We start from the raw sequence: 13420 nt of genomic DNA, 5'->3' as shown, positions 1-13420 counted from the left end.
ACCGGGGGGGGGCTCCTGGGCACCGGGGGGGGGCGGGCTGTGGGGGTTTGGGGGGGTCACGGCGGGCGGGAGGGGCCTCGGGGGGGGGCAAAGGGATAGGGGGGTCACTGGGGGGTCTGGGGTGCCTATGGGGGGTCCCAGGGAATGGGGGGGGGTCACTGGGGGGGTTATGGGGGGGTCCCAGAGAATGGGGGTGCTCACTGGGGGGTCTGGGGGGGTTATGGGGGGGTCCCAGGGAATGGGGGTGTCACTGGGGGGTCTGGGGGGGTCCCAGGCAATGGGGGGGGGGTCACTGGGGGGGTCTGGGGTGGCTATAGGGGGGTCCCAGGGAATGGGGGGGGTCACTGGGGGGGGGGTTATAGGGGGGCCCCAGGGAATGGGGGGGAGTCCCTGCGAATGGGGGGGGAGTGTCACTGGGGGGGTTTTAGGGGGGGGGGGTCCCAGGGAATGGGGGGGTCATTGGGGGGTTATGGGGGGGTCCCAGGGAATGGGGGGGGTCACTGGGGGGTCTGGGGTGGCTATAGGGGGGGCCCAGGGAATGGGGGAGGTCACTGGGGGGTTATGGGGGGGGTCCCAGGCAATGGGGGCGGTCACTGGGGGGTCTGGGGGGGCTATAGGGGGGTCCCAAGGAATGGGGGGGGGGTCACTGGGGGGTCTGGGGTGGCTATAGGGGGGTCCCAGGGAATGGGGGGGGTCACAGGGGGGGTCTGGGGGGGTTATGGGGGGGTCCCAGGGAATGGGGGTGTCACTGGGGGGTCTGGGGGGGTCCCAGGCAATGGGGGGGGTCACTGGGGGGGTCTGGGGTGGCTATAGGGGGGTCCCAGGGAATGGGGGGGGGGGGTCACTGGGGGGTCTGGGGTGGCTATAGGGGGGTCACTGGGGAGGTTATGGGGGGGTCCCAGGCAATGGGGGGGGGGTCACTGGGGGGTCTGGGGTAGCTATAGGGGGGTCCCAGGGAATGGGGGGGGGTCACTGGGGGGGTCTGGGGGGGTCCCAGGAAATGGGGGGGGTCTGGGGGGGTCCCAGGGAATGGAGGGGGTCACTGGCAGGGGGGTTATAGGGGGGAGTCCCTGCGAATGGGGGGGGGAGTGTCACTGGGGGGGTTTTAGGAGGGTCCCAGGGAATGGGGGGCTCATTGGGGGGTTATGGGGGGGTCCCAGGGAATGGGGGGGGTCACTGGGGGGTCTGGGGTGACTATAGGGGGGGCCCAGGGAATGGGGGAGGTCACTGGGGGGTTATGGGGGAGGGTCCCAGGCAATGGGGGCGGTCACTGGGGGGTCTGGGGGGGCTATAGGGGGGTCCCAAGGAATGGGGGGGGGTCACTGGGGGGTCTGGGGGGTTATGGGGGGGGTCCCAGGGAATGGGGGGGTCACTGGGAGGGGTTATGGTGGGGTCCAAGGGCATGAGGGGGTCACTGGGAGCAGTTATGGGGGGTTCCAGGGAATGGGGACGTCACTGGGAGGTCTGGGGGGGTTATAGGGGGGGCCCAGGGAATAGGGGGGGTTCCTGGGAACAGCAGGGTTACTGGGGGGAGTCTGAGGAGGTTTAGGGGGGTCCCAGGGAATAGGGGGGACAGTGGGAGGGGTTATGGGGGGGGTCCAGGGAATGGGGGGGTCACTGGGTACTGTGGGAGGTCCCAGAGGGCACTGGAGGGGACCCAGGAGGGACTGGGAGGGTTCCCAGAGGGCACTGGGGGGGGACTCAGGAGGGACTGGGGCGGGGGGGGGGGTCCCAGGCTCCTGGGGGGGGTCCCAGAAGGTCCTGAGGTGTTGCAGGGGGTCCTGGAGGAGTCCCAGAGGGGCCCGGGGGGGGCAACCAGGGAACTGGGGGGAGCCTGGGGGGGTCCCAGGGGATGCAGAGGGTCCTGGGGGGGGACCCAGGAGGGACTGGAGGGGGTCCCAGGGTACTCGGGGGGGCTGGGGGTGTCCCAGGGGATCCTGGGGGGTCCCAGAGGGGCCGGGGGATGCAGAGGGAACGGGGGGGCTGCCAGCTGTGCCCCTCCCAGGCCTGGCAGCCCCCCCCCAATATCCCTCCAGATTTGGGGCCACTTCTGGGGCGCCTGGGTCAGACCCTGAAGGCTCAGCTGCCGGCTTGGGGGGGCGGGTGGGGGGACTGGACCCCCCCGGGGACCCCCCCGGGCCCACGCCCCCCCGAAGAAGCCGACGTGGTGGTGGTGGGGGGCGGCGTGGTGGGCTGGTCGGTGGCTTACTGGCTGAAGGCGCTGGAGGGCCGGCGGCACGGCATGAGGGTGCTGGTGGTGGAGCGGGACCCCACGGTGAGACACCCCCCTCCCGGGGCGGGGTACGTCCATGGGGACCCCCCCGAACCCCGTTTTATTCTGGTGGGGGGGGGTGTCTTCTTCAGTATTCCCGAGCCTCCACGGTGTTGTCGGTGGGGGGGATCCGGCAGCAGTTTTCCCTCCCGGAAAATATCCGGATGTCCCGTTTCTCCGCCAGCTTCCTCCGCAACATTAACGTATGTGGGGTTATTTGGGGGGGGGTATTTGGGGGGGGGGGTCCAGCCCCGCTCACCAGGGTACCCCTCCCCTTACAGGAGCACCTTGGGGTGCCGAACGAGCCCCCCGTCGACATCCAGTTCCAGCCCTCGGGATACCTCTTCCTCGCCTCCCCGCAGGGCGCTGCCAGGCTGGAGGCCACCGTCCGGCTCCAGAGGTGGGGGCCACACGCACAAACCCCCCCGAGGGGTTTTTTTTTTGGGGGGGGGTGAGGGTCTCATGCTGACCCCCACCTCCGCACGCTGGCCGTCCCCAGGGAGGAAGGGGCGCAGGTGGCCCTGCTGTCCCCCAGCCAGCTGAAGGCGAAATTCCCTTGGATAGACACGGAGGACGTGGCCGTGGCGTCCTACGGTACGTGGGGGGGGGCGTGGGGACCCCCTGGGGACCCCCCCTCATCCTCATCCCCCTCATCCTCATCCCCCTCATCCTCATCCCCCTCATCCCCATCCTCATCCCCATCCTCCCCATCCTCATCCCCATCCCTATCCCCGTTGAGTGCATCCCTCATTCTCACTTTATTTGGGGAAAGGGGGGGTCCAGCCCCCCCAAATTAGGATTTTTTTAGGTGCTCCCCCCCCCACGCGTGTTTCCCCCCCCCCCCCCCAGGTCTGGAGGATGAAGGCTGGTTCGACCCCTGGACCCTCCTCAGCGCTTTCCGACGCAAAGCCATGTCCCTGGGGGTCCACAGCTGCGCCGGGGAGGTGCGAGGTGAGGAGGGGGGGGACACACAACGGGGAACCCCCCACCACCACCCCCGGGACCCCTCAATCTCCCTCCCCCCCCAAAAAAAAAAACCCTCCAGGTTTTGTCACCTCGGCCGAGGACACGATGCCACCGCAGGGACCGACACCGGCGACCGCGCGCATCAGATACGTCCACGTGAGTGCGTCCAGCCCCCCGCACCCCACGCAGCAGAGGGGGGGGGGGTCCCCACGAGTGTCCGTGACCCCCCCACGGGGGTGTGTGTGTCCCCCCCCAGATCCACATGCCGGATAGCCTGGAATACCAGCCGGTCTCCTGCGCCATCGTGGTCAACGCCGCCGGCGCCTGGGCCGGGGAGCTGCTGGAGACGGCCGGGCTGCCGGAGGGGCTGTGCCGGCCCCCCCTCCCCATCCAGCCCAGGAAGAGGTGAGGCAGGGTGGGTGGAATTTTTGGGGTTCACAGTGGGGGGGGCACCCTGGCATCACCTCTTTATGGTGGGTGAACCCCTTGGTCCTTTATTTTTGGGGGTGGGGGTGGCATTTTGGTACCCCCCACCCCTCCAATCCATCAGGGAGCCACGCGAACCCCTCAATGCTATTTCTTTTTTTTTGGGGGGACGCATCCCCGCCCCTACCACCCCCCATACGGTGTCAGGAGGGAACCTAAACCCCCTCAACCCTATTTTTTTGGGGGGGTGCCCCCCACCTCTATAGGTATGTGTACTCCTGGCACTGCCCCGACGGCCCCGGCTTCTCCTGCCCCCTCCTCGTCGACACCACCGGCGCTTATTTTCGCCGCGACGGCATCGCCGGTAACTACCTGGGCAGCATGAGCCCACCCGAGGTGAGCCCGTGCGGGGGGTCCCCTATATTATTTCCCCCCCTTAATTTATTTTTTTAACCCCTCCCAATTTATCGTTTTCTAGGAGGATGAGCCGGATCCCGGCGATCTCTCGGTGGATCATGATTTTTTCCAGGAGGAGGTCTGGCCGCGGCTGGCTCGGCGAGTCCCAGCCTTCGCATCCCTCCGGCCCCGCGGGGCTTGGGCGGGCTACTACGACTATAACGCCTTCGATCAGAACGGGGTGCTGGGTCCTCACCCCAAATTAGAAAATCTATTTTTAGCCGCCGGTTTTAGCGGACACGGGTTACAACACTCGCCCGCCGCCGGCAGAGCCGTGGCCGAGCTGGTGGTGAGGGGTCGGTACGAGAGCCTGGATCTGGGGCGGTTGGGATGGAGGAGGTTGGTGGAGGGGGAGCCGCTGGAGGAGGATGGGGTGGTTTGATGGAGCCGGGAGGGGGAAACTGAGGCACAGGGACCCAGTCTGGAGGGTGGGGGGGACTGGTGTGGCCTGGAGAAATAAAAGGGATGGATGGTGTGTGTGCCGGGGGATTAAATGGGGGGGGCGGCCCCAGTGTCCCCGCTCTGTTCCCATACCCACTGTCCCCATTATCCAGCCCCGCTGTCCCCAGTCCCAGTATCCCCAGTGTCCCCGCTACCTCCTATTCCCCGCCAGTGTCCCCATTACGTTCCAGTGCCCCCACTCCCAGTGTCCGCATTGTATCCCCCATTACCCCCCAGTGTCCCCAATTACCCCCCCATTTCCCCCCATTATCCCCCATTACCCCCAGTATCCTCCCTTATACCCCCCAGTGTCCCCCATTGCCCCCATTTCCCCCCAGTGTCCCCATTATCCCCCTATTACCCCCAGTATCCCCCTATTACTCCCCATTTCCCCCCAGTATCCCCCATTTCCCATTGTCCCCCATTACCCCCAGTGTCCCTCTATTACTCCCCATTTCCCCCCAGTGTCCCCCTATTACTCCCCATTACCCCCAGTATCCCTCATTATCACCCCAGTATCCCCCCATTTTCCCCCAGTATCCCCCCCATTACCCCCAGTATCCCCCTATTACTCCCCATTTGCCCCCAGTGTCCCCCATTATCCCCCCGTTACCCCCAGTGTCCCCCCATTACTCCCCATTATCACCCCAGTATCCCCCATTTTCCCCCATTACCCCCAGTATCCCCCATTATCACCCCAGTATCCCCCATTCCCCCCCCCGCTCCCCCATTATCCCCAATTACCCCCCACCGCGCCCTTTGGCGCCCCCTGGCGGCGCAGCGCAGCCGGCCGGCGGCAGCCGTGCGCATGCGCATCTGCCCCCCCCCCTTCGCGGCGGGCCCCGCGCCTGCGCAGTGGCGAGAGGTTGGGCGCCTGCGCGCTGGGTGGCGGCCGGGCCGCCGGGAGCTGGGCCGCTCTGCCGCGCCGTGCCCCCCTCGGCCCGCAGCCCGCGGCCGCCGGTGAGTGCGGGCGGGGGCCGGGGGAGCCCCGACTTGGCGGTGGGGGGCGGCCCGGAGGTTACCGGGGGAGGCCATGGGGGTCCCCCCCCCGGGGACTGTGGGGGCAGTCATGAGGTAACCGTGGGCCTCAAGGGAGCCGTGGGGCAACCCTGAGGTAATTTGGGGGCCTGGGAGATCCGTGGGGTAACCCTGAGGTAATCTGGGATCTCGGGGGAGCCGTGGGACAGCCCTGAGGTAATTTGGGGATCCGTGGGGCAACCCTGAGGTAATTTTGGGTCGCGGGGGATCCGTGAAGCAACCCTGAGGTAATTTGAGGATCCGTGGAGCAGCCCTGAAATAATTTTGGGGTCCATGGAGCAACCCAGAGGTAACTTTGGGATCCGTGGGGCAGCCCTGAGGCAACTTTGGAATCCGTGGGGCAGCCCTGAGGCAATTTTGGGATCCGGGACCACCATGGGGGCAGCCCTGAGGTAACCGTGGGCCTTGGGGGGACTATGGGGCAACCCTGAGGTAATTTGGGGATCCGTGGAGCAACCCTGAGGTAATTTTGGGATCCATGGAGCAACTCTTAGGTAATTTTGGGTCCCAGGGAATCCGTGGGGCAACCCTGAGGTCATTTTAGGATCCATGGGGCAACCCTGGGGTAATTTTGGGCCCCTGGGCCACCATGGCGGCAGCCCTGAGGTGACTGTGGGCCTCAGAGGGACCATGGGGCAACCCTGAGGTAATTTTGGGATCCGTGGAGCAACTCTGAGGTAATTTTGGGATCCATGGAGCAACCCTGAGATAATCTGAGGATTCATGGGGCAACCCTGAGGTAATTTTGGGCCCCAGGGCCACGGCGGGGCAGCCCTGAGGTGACTGTGCCCCCCACAGATGCTTCTCTGGGACCATGGGGACAGCTCTGAGGTGAAATTGTGCTCCCCGCCCAAGGAAGCTCTAGGGGTGGCTGCCCCCAGTAACGGCAGGGACAACCCTGAGGTAAATTTGAGCCCTCACCCCGGGGCACCCACGGGGCTCACCCCCACTAACAGTGGGGCGTAACTGTGGGGCAGGCCTGGGCTCCCCATCCCAGGCACCTCTGGGGTGCTACAAGGATTCCCCCGCCTTGCACGGTGACCCCCAACCCTGGGGTGCCCCCCAGTCACCCAGCAATACCCCTGGGTCACAATAAATCAGGCAGGGCTTTCTGCAGAAGCCGGGTCAGGTCTCGCTGTATTTAACACACGTTTCCGAGCCTGAAGGGTGGTGAGGCACGGCCGCCTGGAACAAAGAAAACGCTCCTTTCTGCCTTTTGTTTCTGCCGCGACCCGGACCTTGGACGCGTCGGATGCCAGGCTGAAGCGAAAAGACCCCAACGCCGTGCGTGGGGCTGAGCGTGTCCGCTTTGAAGGCTTGGTTTGAGGGTGAAGGTGCCTGTGATTAACTCGATGTCAGTGAAGCTGGAGGCAGGTTCTGTCCCACAGTTTCATCCGAACTGGCATTCGCTGCTTCGCAGGAGCGCAGTTCAAACCCTGGCAGGTTTTGTCTCGGGATAATCAAAATAAAAACCTTTTTTTTTTTTTTAATCATTTTGAATTGCTTGTATCCTGCGCTGCGTGTTAGAGAGCAACAGCAACACTGACGTGTTGGGGCTTGCGGCACCAGCCTGCTCCAGAGCCGCCGGTAGCTCCTGCCTAGGAGAAAAAGTGGTTTGAATCCTGGTGGAAAAGCTCCCCGAGTTTCATTAGCTGGTGGTTTATTTATTTTTTTTTCTTACTTCAGACGCTGTCTGTATTTCTGCGGCGCTTTACAAGAAGACTTAGCACAGTGCTTTTGGCAAAGGGCTGTTTGGCGTAATTACTGCTTTCGGGCAAAAGCTTATGGGACAGCTCAAGAGCTGCCCTCGTTTTGTCAGGCTCCTAATGGTAGACCTCGAGATTCTTACCCGGCGTGTGAGGAAGAGGAGGTGCGGAGCTGTAAAGCGTTAAATTAACGCTGGATTTAGCAAAGATGTTTTCACACCTCTTGGGGCTGGCTCTGCTGCCTTGTCTTTTCCGAAAATGAGCTGTTCCCGGGACTTCGAGTTCGTTAATACGAGATACCGTGGAATTAACAGGATGGGTCCTTTCTCCAGCTGTAGGTTGGAGAATGGTTGCCTGATGGGAAGCCAGTGAGGCTGTTGAAAATCGCTGGGGTGTGATTTAGCTTGTAATTACCCCGCTCAGACCGACGCTGTTAACGCCTGCCGCGGTCCCGTGTTTTCTCTCTCCGCAGGCTCCACCCGTTTCCCATCTCTCCAGGATGAGAGAGGTTTGGGTTCGGCTTTTCCCCTCTCCCTGTAGTTGATAGTTTCGGAACCAGAGGTGATGCTGGAGTCGAGATGGCGGACAGCGTGAAAACCTTCCTTCATGACCTCGTCAGGGTAAGTCTCCGCCTTTCGGGCCCTCTGGCGTAGGGACTGGTCTCGTTTGATGCGGGGAGCACCCTCCTTCCCTACGTCATCGAGGGTGGATTAAAAAATTTGAAGGAAAAGGGGCTGTGGGTGTATTTGAACCAAAGACGTCAATTTTGTAAAGCAGAGATACCCGTAGGCAAGCTTTCCGCTCGCCGGTGATGGTTAGATTTGACGTGGTTGTGCGGGATGTGTTGCTCCCCAGGTGTTTTCTGGGATAATTTCCGCCCAAGCCGGCCGTTTTGCCGTGTGCCTGTTGCAAAGGGCTCGGCGTTCCTCCGGGGCGCTGCCGAACCTGCGACGGATTTCCTCTGGGCGAGAGTTAATTTATAGTATGAACGTCGCAGTTGTGTCACGGTGATGAGGCGTCGTGTGAACTCGGTGCTCCTGCGCTGTCTTGTATCATCCAGGTGTAAATACAGGCTTTAAAACATTCGTGACGTGACACTAAGAAATAACTTGTTTCCAGAAATAACTTGGTTTGATCTTAAAAATCTGTGGCACGCTGGCCACGATCTTACACGGGAGGACTCGTGTCGTTTCACGATGCTCTCGCGCCATCTGTAAAGCAGCGGGGAGAGCAGCCCGTGTAATTAATTTCCACCTCATTAGGTACCAGCAGCATCGCGTTTTGCCATTTTGGGACATGCGTTTGGCATCAAAATTTATCCTTTTTGGTCAAAAACTCCACATACCGAACTGGCGCGGTAGTGACGCTGTCCTGGCTCACGCTAGCATCCTTACGGTTTTTATTTTGAAGGGAAATTTTGATAACGATGGCTTTTGAGGCTGGAAATCACTGCGCGTGGAGTACTAGGAGTCTTTTAAGGGAAACGGGTTGGCACGGACGTGGCTGATACGAGGATGTTTCTGGGATGCTTTTATTCATCAAGCTCGTACCTATAGTCCGGCCGCAAGGACTTCGCACATCCGAAATATTTTGTGTAATTCTATTTTCTTGGCCTTAGAAATGCTGGCAGGGGAAGAAGGGCTTTCTGCCAGGCGGAAGAAACAGGCTGGGAGAGATCCGACTCTGGCTTTTGCCAGGGTTATAAATAGCGGAGATGGGATGAGAAATTACACCTTTTTTTTTTAAAAAAAAAAAAAAGGGAAAATACCGCTGGAACGTGCGGTGATTTAGGTCACCAGGCTGTGGAAAACAGTCGCTGTTGCTGCTCCGAACGTTTGCTCCGGGTCAGCCTGGCGCTGGCTTCCCCTGCTAGCCGGGGAGCGAGGCCGGCCGCGCTAAAATCCCTGTCCGGGGAGGTTTTCGATGGCCTGGGTGGGCGACATCCCCTCCCTCCTCTCTTGCGGAGCGGAGCGTGACGGCCTCCCCTCATATCCGCAGGGAATTAAGGACTCCATCTGGGGCATCTGCACCATCTCCAAGCTGGACGCCCGGATCCAGCAGAAAAGGGAAGAGCAGAGGCGAAGGAGAGCAAACAGCGCGCTCGCCCAGCGGAGGTTTCACATGGAGGAGAAGAAGCAGGAGAAGTGAGTACGGGGCCCGATGCGTCGTATGTCGGGTCGTTCGCCGCTTCGCTTTTAGTCCGTCGAGGGCAGGGAGAGCGAGCGCGACTCCGCCCGGAGCTTTGAGGAGCCCGGCGAATTGCAAAACCTCCGCGAGTCACAGCGATTTGGCTGAGTTTGTGCTTTCGAGTTTTTTTTTCTCCTAAATATCCGCCGTATCGCGGTAGCCTGGCAAAAAGGGAAGTTGAGGTAAGCGGGGTTTCAGAAATAAAGCCATAATTGTTGCCCGCACGAAGATCTCCGTAAAAAATACTTGTCGGAACCGTCGGAGACCTGGCAGAGCTTGCGGTGCGCGTTGGCAAACGGTCCGTAAACCCAATGGCCCTAAAGCGCGGAGCCAATAAATATGGAAAAGGTGACGGGAAACGCCCTTTTTCCACTCCTTTTCAGGGAAGAAACAGCAGCTCCGATCTGATTTACGCATCCGGGGCGGATCGAGTCTCTTTTTTTCCCCGCAACCATCTACAGCGGTTGCATCCACTAAGGCTGGAAATGCCGGAATTGCATCCGCGTGGGAGCAAAACAGCATCTGTTCTTGCGTCTGCCTCCCAAACCGCGCCGAAACGTTTCTCCGCTGCCCCGATGACGGTCGGGCTGGCGCCGAACGCGGCGACGTTTGGTCAGCGAGACGCTTTTCGAGACGTCTTGACAAATTATTCCGACTCGCTCGGCGGTAGTCCGACTTTAAGTCGAGGTGATGGAGAATTCCCGATCCTCCCCAGCTCATAGATATTCCGGCACGCGGGCTGCCCTTGAGGAATGATATATCATTCCTATATTATATATAATTCCTATACGGGGGGACTAAACAGTCGTGTTTTCCTTGTAACGAAAGGAAGCGGAAGCCAACGGGAAAAGCGCTGCGGCGTCCCGCAAAGCGAGAGAAGCTGAAACCCTGAGCTGAAAACAGCCTCTTCCAAAAACAAAAATACACCCGAAAAGCCCTAATTTTATCGCGGTGAGAGTTTTGAGGAGCACAAAACCCAAAATCTCTAATAAATGCTTAAAAAATCTGGAAGAAAGCTTTGCTTTTCTTCCGTTTCGGTGCGGAGACGGGGAATTAATAAAGGTTGAAAGCGTCTCCCTGAGGTAAATCTCCTACGGACGTGCGCTGGCTGGAACCTGGCGCGCGTCCGGATTTCTCCCAGGATCCCCCGTGGTTGGGATCGAATCGGTTGAGCCGTTTTCTCCGCGCCATCCCTAAGACATCCAAAACGCGGGACGGAAGCGGTTGTCGCTTGTTTAGGGGACGTTTGTCCAGGCGCTGGCACCTTACCGCGCCTCTCACCCGTCTCTCTCCTGCTCCTCCGCAGCGAACCCCGGATAGTGAGCCGGATATTTCAGTGTTGCGCCTGGAACGGAGGCGTATTCTGGGTAAGCGGGAGATTTTTCTTCTTTTCTCTGTTAAAAAACCCCGCTCCGGCGAGCGGGAATGTCCGCTGTGGGTGGTGAGCCCGCGGCTTGGCTGCGGGAATTGGTTGGAGTCGCGAAATTCCCAGTCCCGATGGTGTGTTTTAAGGGATAGAGAATCGGAGGCTCGCTTGGGAAAGCCGCACGGTAAACCCGAGCTGTTTTCCGAGTCTTTGAGACCCCTCTTCCCCCAAATATTCAATCCCTGCTCCGTCGCCGTCTGGGAAATCGCTTTAGCAAATTGATTATTGATAGATTAAAGACATTTCCTCAGCTCTGGCCTCACCGCGGCCGTTTAACGAGGTTAATCCTTAACGGAGCAGCCTAATAAATCGCCGCCTTCGCTTTTCCACGAGACCGCGGCCGGGTACGAGGAATCCGCGCGGAAAATATCCCAATCGCGGGCTCGATTATAGATTTTGGCCGGGTTTAAGCGGAGATCCTTGGTTCTGTGTTCACGGATCGCTGCGTGGAGGCGGGTTGAGGTTGGGAGCGGGAGAAACGACGGCGCGACGCCTCGCCGAGACCCCGTTGTTTCTTTTTTCCCCCCCCCGCAGCTCAGTCTCTTCTTGTTTTACCGAGTATTTATCCCCGTCCTTCAGTCGGTGACGGCGCAGATCATCGGTAAGTACCGCTCCCCTCCGCGCGGTACGGAACACGGGGTGGGTTTTTTCATTTTTTAATAAAAAGCGACCGGGAACGTTGATTTCAAGAGCAAAGGTTGGGGTCGGAGGCGTCTCCCGATATCCCGCCGCTTCCTGACGTGGTTTTTCCCCCCTCGAAGGCGACCCCTCCTTGCACGGCGACGTCTGGTCCTGGCTCGAGTTCCTCCTCACCTCCATTTTCAGCGCCCTCTGGGTCCTTCCCCTCTTTGTGCTCAGCAAAGTGGTCAACGCCATCTGGTTCCAGGTGGGTGACGGCATCCCGCACCCGAAACGAGGCGGGGAATCGCCTCCTTATCCCCTTTTCCGCGGATTTATTTTTTTGGGGGGCAGGACATCGCGGATCTGGCCTTCGAAGTTTCCGGCAGAAAGCCTCATCCCTTCCCCAGCGTCAGCAAAATCATCGCCGACATGTTGTTTAACCTCTTGCTGCAGGCGCTCTTCCTCATCCAGGTGAGATTTACGCCGTCACCGGCCCAAAAAATAAATAACGGGGCGATTCCGGAGCGCTCCTGCCTCCCCTCCTCCCTTTTCGTTATCCCTAGGGAATGATCGTGAGCCTCTTCCCCATCGACCTCGTCGGCCAGCTCGTCAGCCTCCTCCACATGTCGCTGCTCTACTCCCTCTACTGCTTTGAGTACCGCTGGTTCAACAAAGGTGAGCGCCGCTCCCTTTTCCCAAACCGAGGCTTTTTCACCTCAAACGGCGCCCGAGCTGCGTTTCCCCGCCGGGTCGATCCCGAGCGTGACCAGCTCCTTCCCGCGGGATTTTCTTCCCGCCAGGGATCGAAATGCACCAGCGTTTATCCAACATCGAGAGGAACTGGCCCTACTACTTCGGCTTCGGCTTGCCGCTGGCTTTCCTCACGGCGATGCAATCCTCTTACATCATCAGGTGCGTCGCCGGGCCGCCATCTTAGAGCCCGTCCTCTACGTCAAACCCGCTCCGTTTTTATTATTTTCTTAATTTTATCCTTTTTCCCCTTTTTTCCAGCGGTTGCCTCTTCTCCATCCTCTTCCCTCTCTTCATCATCAGCGCCAACGAAGCCCGCACGCCCGGCAAAACCTAGTGAGTGCCCCTCCAATCCGCCCCGGAATCCCCCCGCCACCGCGGCTTTTCCCGGCGTTGGGAACGTTTTTCCAGCACCGGGAACGCTTTACCGACGCCGGGAGCTGACAGCTTCCCCTTCCCTTTCAGCCACTTCCAGCTCCGTCTCTTCTCCCTGGTGGTTTTCCTCAGCAACAGACTTTTTCACAAGACGGTTTACCTCCAGTCCGCCCTGAGCGGCGCTTCCTCTTCCTCTTCCTCTTCCTCCTCGGAGCGCCTCCTTTCCCCCCAGCCCTCTCCCGCCAAACACACGCCGGCTGCGGGGCGCTGAGCCCCTTCCCCTCCCTCTCCGGCGCGGGGAGGGTGATTTTTGACGTCCTCCCCCCTCCCCGCGCATGCACCGTGACGTGGAAAAGGAAAAAAAAAAACCGACACACACAAAAAAAATCCTTTTTGGGGTTGTTTTTGGGCCGCTTTCTCGACTTTTCTCTGGGATTCGGACGCTGACGCATTAAACGGAGGAATCACGATTTGCAGCCGCCCGCTGCCTGCCCGCTCCTTGCCGCCGAGCGGGGCGGGGGGGTTCCCCCGGGCGGGGGGGACCCCACGGGGAACCGGGACCCCGCGGGGGATCGGGCCCCGCCGCGCCCCTTCCCCGCCCACGTGGCGCCACCCGTGTGGCGGGAACGGCCCCTCGCTTCCGCGTCCGCCCTCGTGACCCTGCCCGCGTGACCCGCCCGGCCACGCCCTCCCCAAGCCCGGACGGACACGTCACGCCTCGTTGTCAGCCGGCCCCGCCCGCCCCGCCCTCCGCCA

At 60.8% G+C, this 13420-nt stretch overlaps 2 protein-coding genes across 2 annotated transcripts; both read left to right on the top strand.

Annotated features, from left to right (window-relative positions):
• Nucleotides 1-1963: 1963 nt before the first annotated feature.
• On the top strand, nt 1964-4800 carry FOXRED1 (FAD dependent oxidoreductase domain containing 1; the record flags this gene model as incomplete). Its single annotated transcript, XM_082330525.1, has 9 exons — nt 1964-2275; nt 2365-2475; nt 2554-2672; nt 2772-2866; nt 3122-3223; nt 3318-3394; nt 3495-3643; nt 3931-4060; nt 4143-4800. 9 exons carry the CDS (start codon nt 1964-1966, stop codon nt 4500-4502), a joined length of 1455 nt encoding a protein of 484 aa, XP_082186651.1. The 3' UTR covers nt 4503-4800.
• Nucleotides 4801-5427: 627 nt separating this feature from the next.
• EI24 (EI24 autophagy associated transmembrane protein) lies at nt 5428-13255 on the top strand. Its single transcript, XM_082330605.1, has 11 exons — nt 5428-5521; nt 7778-7925; nt 9304-9449; nt 10799-10859; nt 11453-11519; nt 11680-11804; nt 11891-12010; nt 12103-12214; nt 12340-12451; nt 12551-12625; nt 12755-13255. The coding sequence occupies exons 2-11, from the start codon at nt 7884-7886 to the stop codon at nt 12933-12935; spliced, it is 1041 nt and encodes a 346-aa protein (XP_082186731.1). The 5' UTR covers nt 5428-5521; nt 7778-7883; the 3' UTR covers nt 12936-13255.
• The last annotated feature ends 165 nt before the right edge of the window (nt 13256-13420 follow it).

Source organism: Platalea leucorodia (genome assembly GCF_965183815.1).
Source record: "Platalea leucorodia genome assembly, chromosome: 20".
NCBI classification, from domain to species: domain Eukaryota; kingdom Metazoa; phylum Chordata; class Aves; order Pelecaniformes; family Threskiornithidae; genus Platalea; species Platalea leucorodia.
The sequence above is the reverse complement of the archived record's forward strand: the minus strand, read 5'-3'. Positions and strand labels throughout refer to the sequence as shown.

Excerpts from the sequence above, each read along its gene's own strand:
- EI24 (XM_082330605.1), top strand. The coding sequence starts at position 7,884 with ATGGCGGACAGCGTGAAAACCTTCCTTCATGACCTCGTCAGG. Across the intron at positions 12,215-12,339 it reads GTACCGCTGGTTCAACAAAG|GGATCGAAATGCACCAGCGT; the intron begins GTGAGCGCCGCT and ends TCTTCCCGCCAG. Across the intron at positions 12,626-12,754 it reads CGCACGCCCGGCAAAACCTA|CCACTTCCAGCTCCGTCTCT; the intron begins GTGAGTGCCCCT and ends CTTCCCTTTCAG.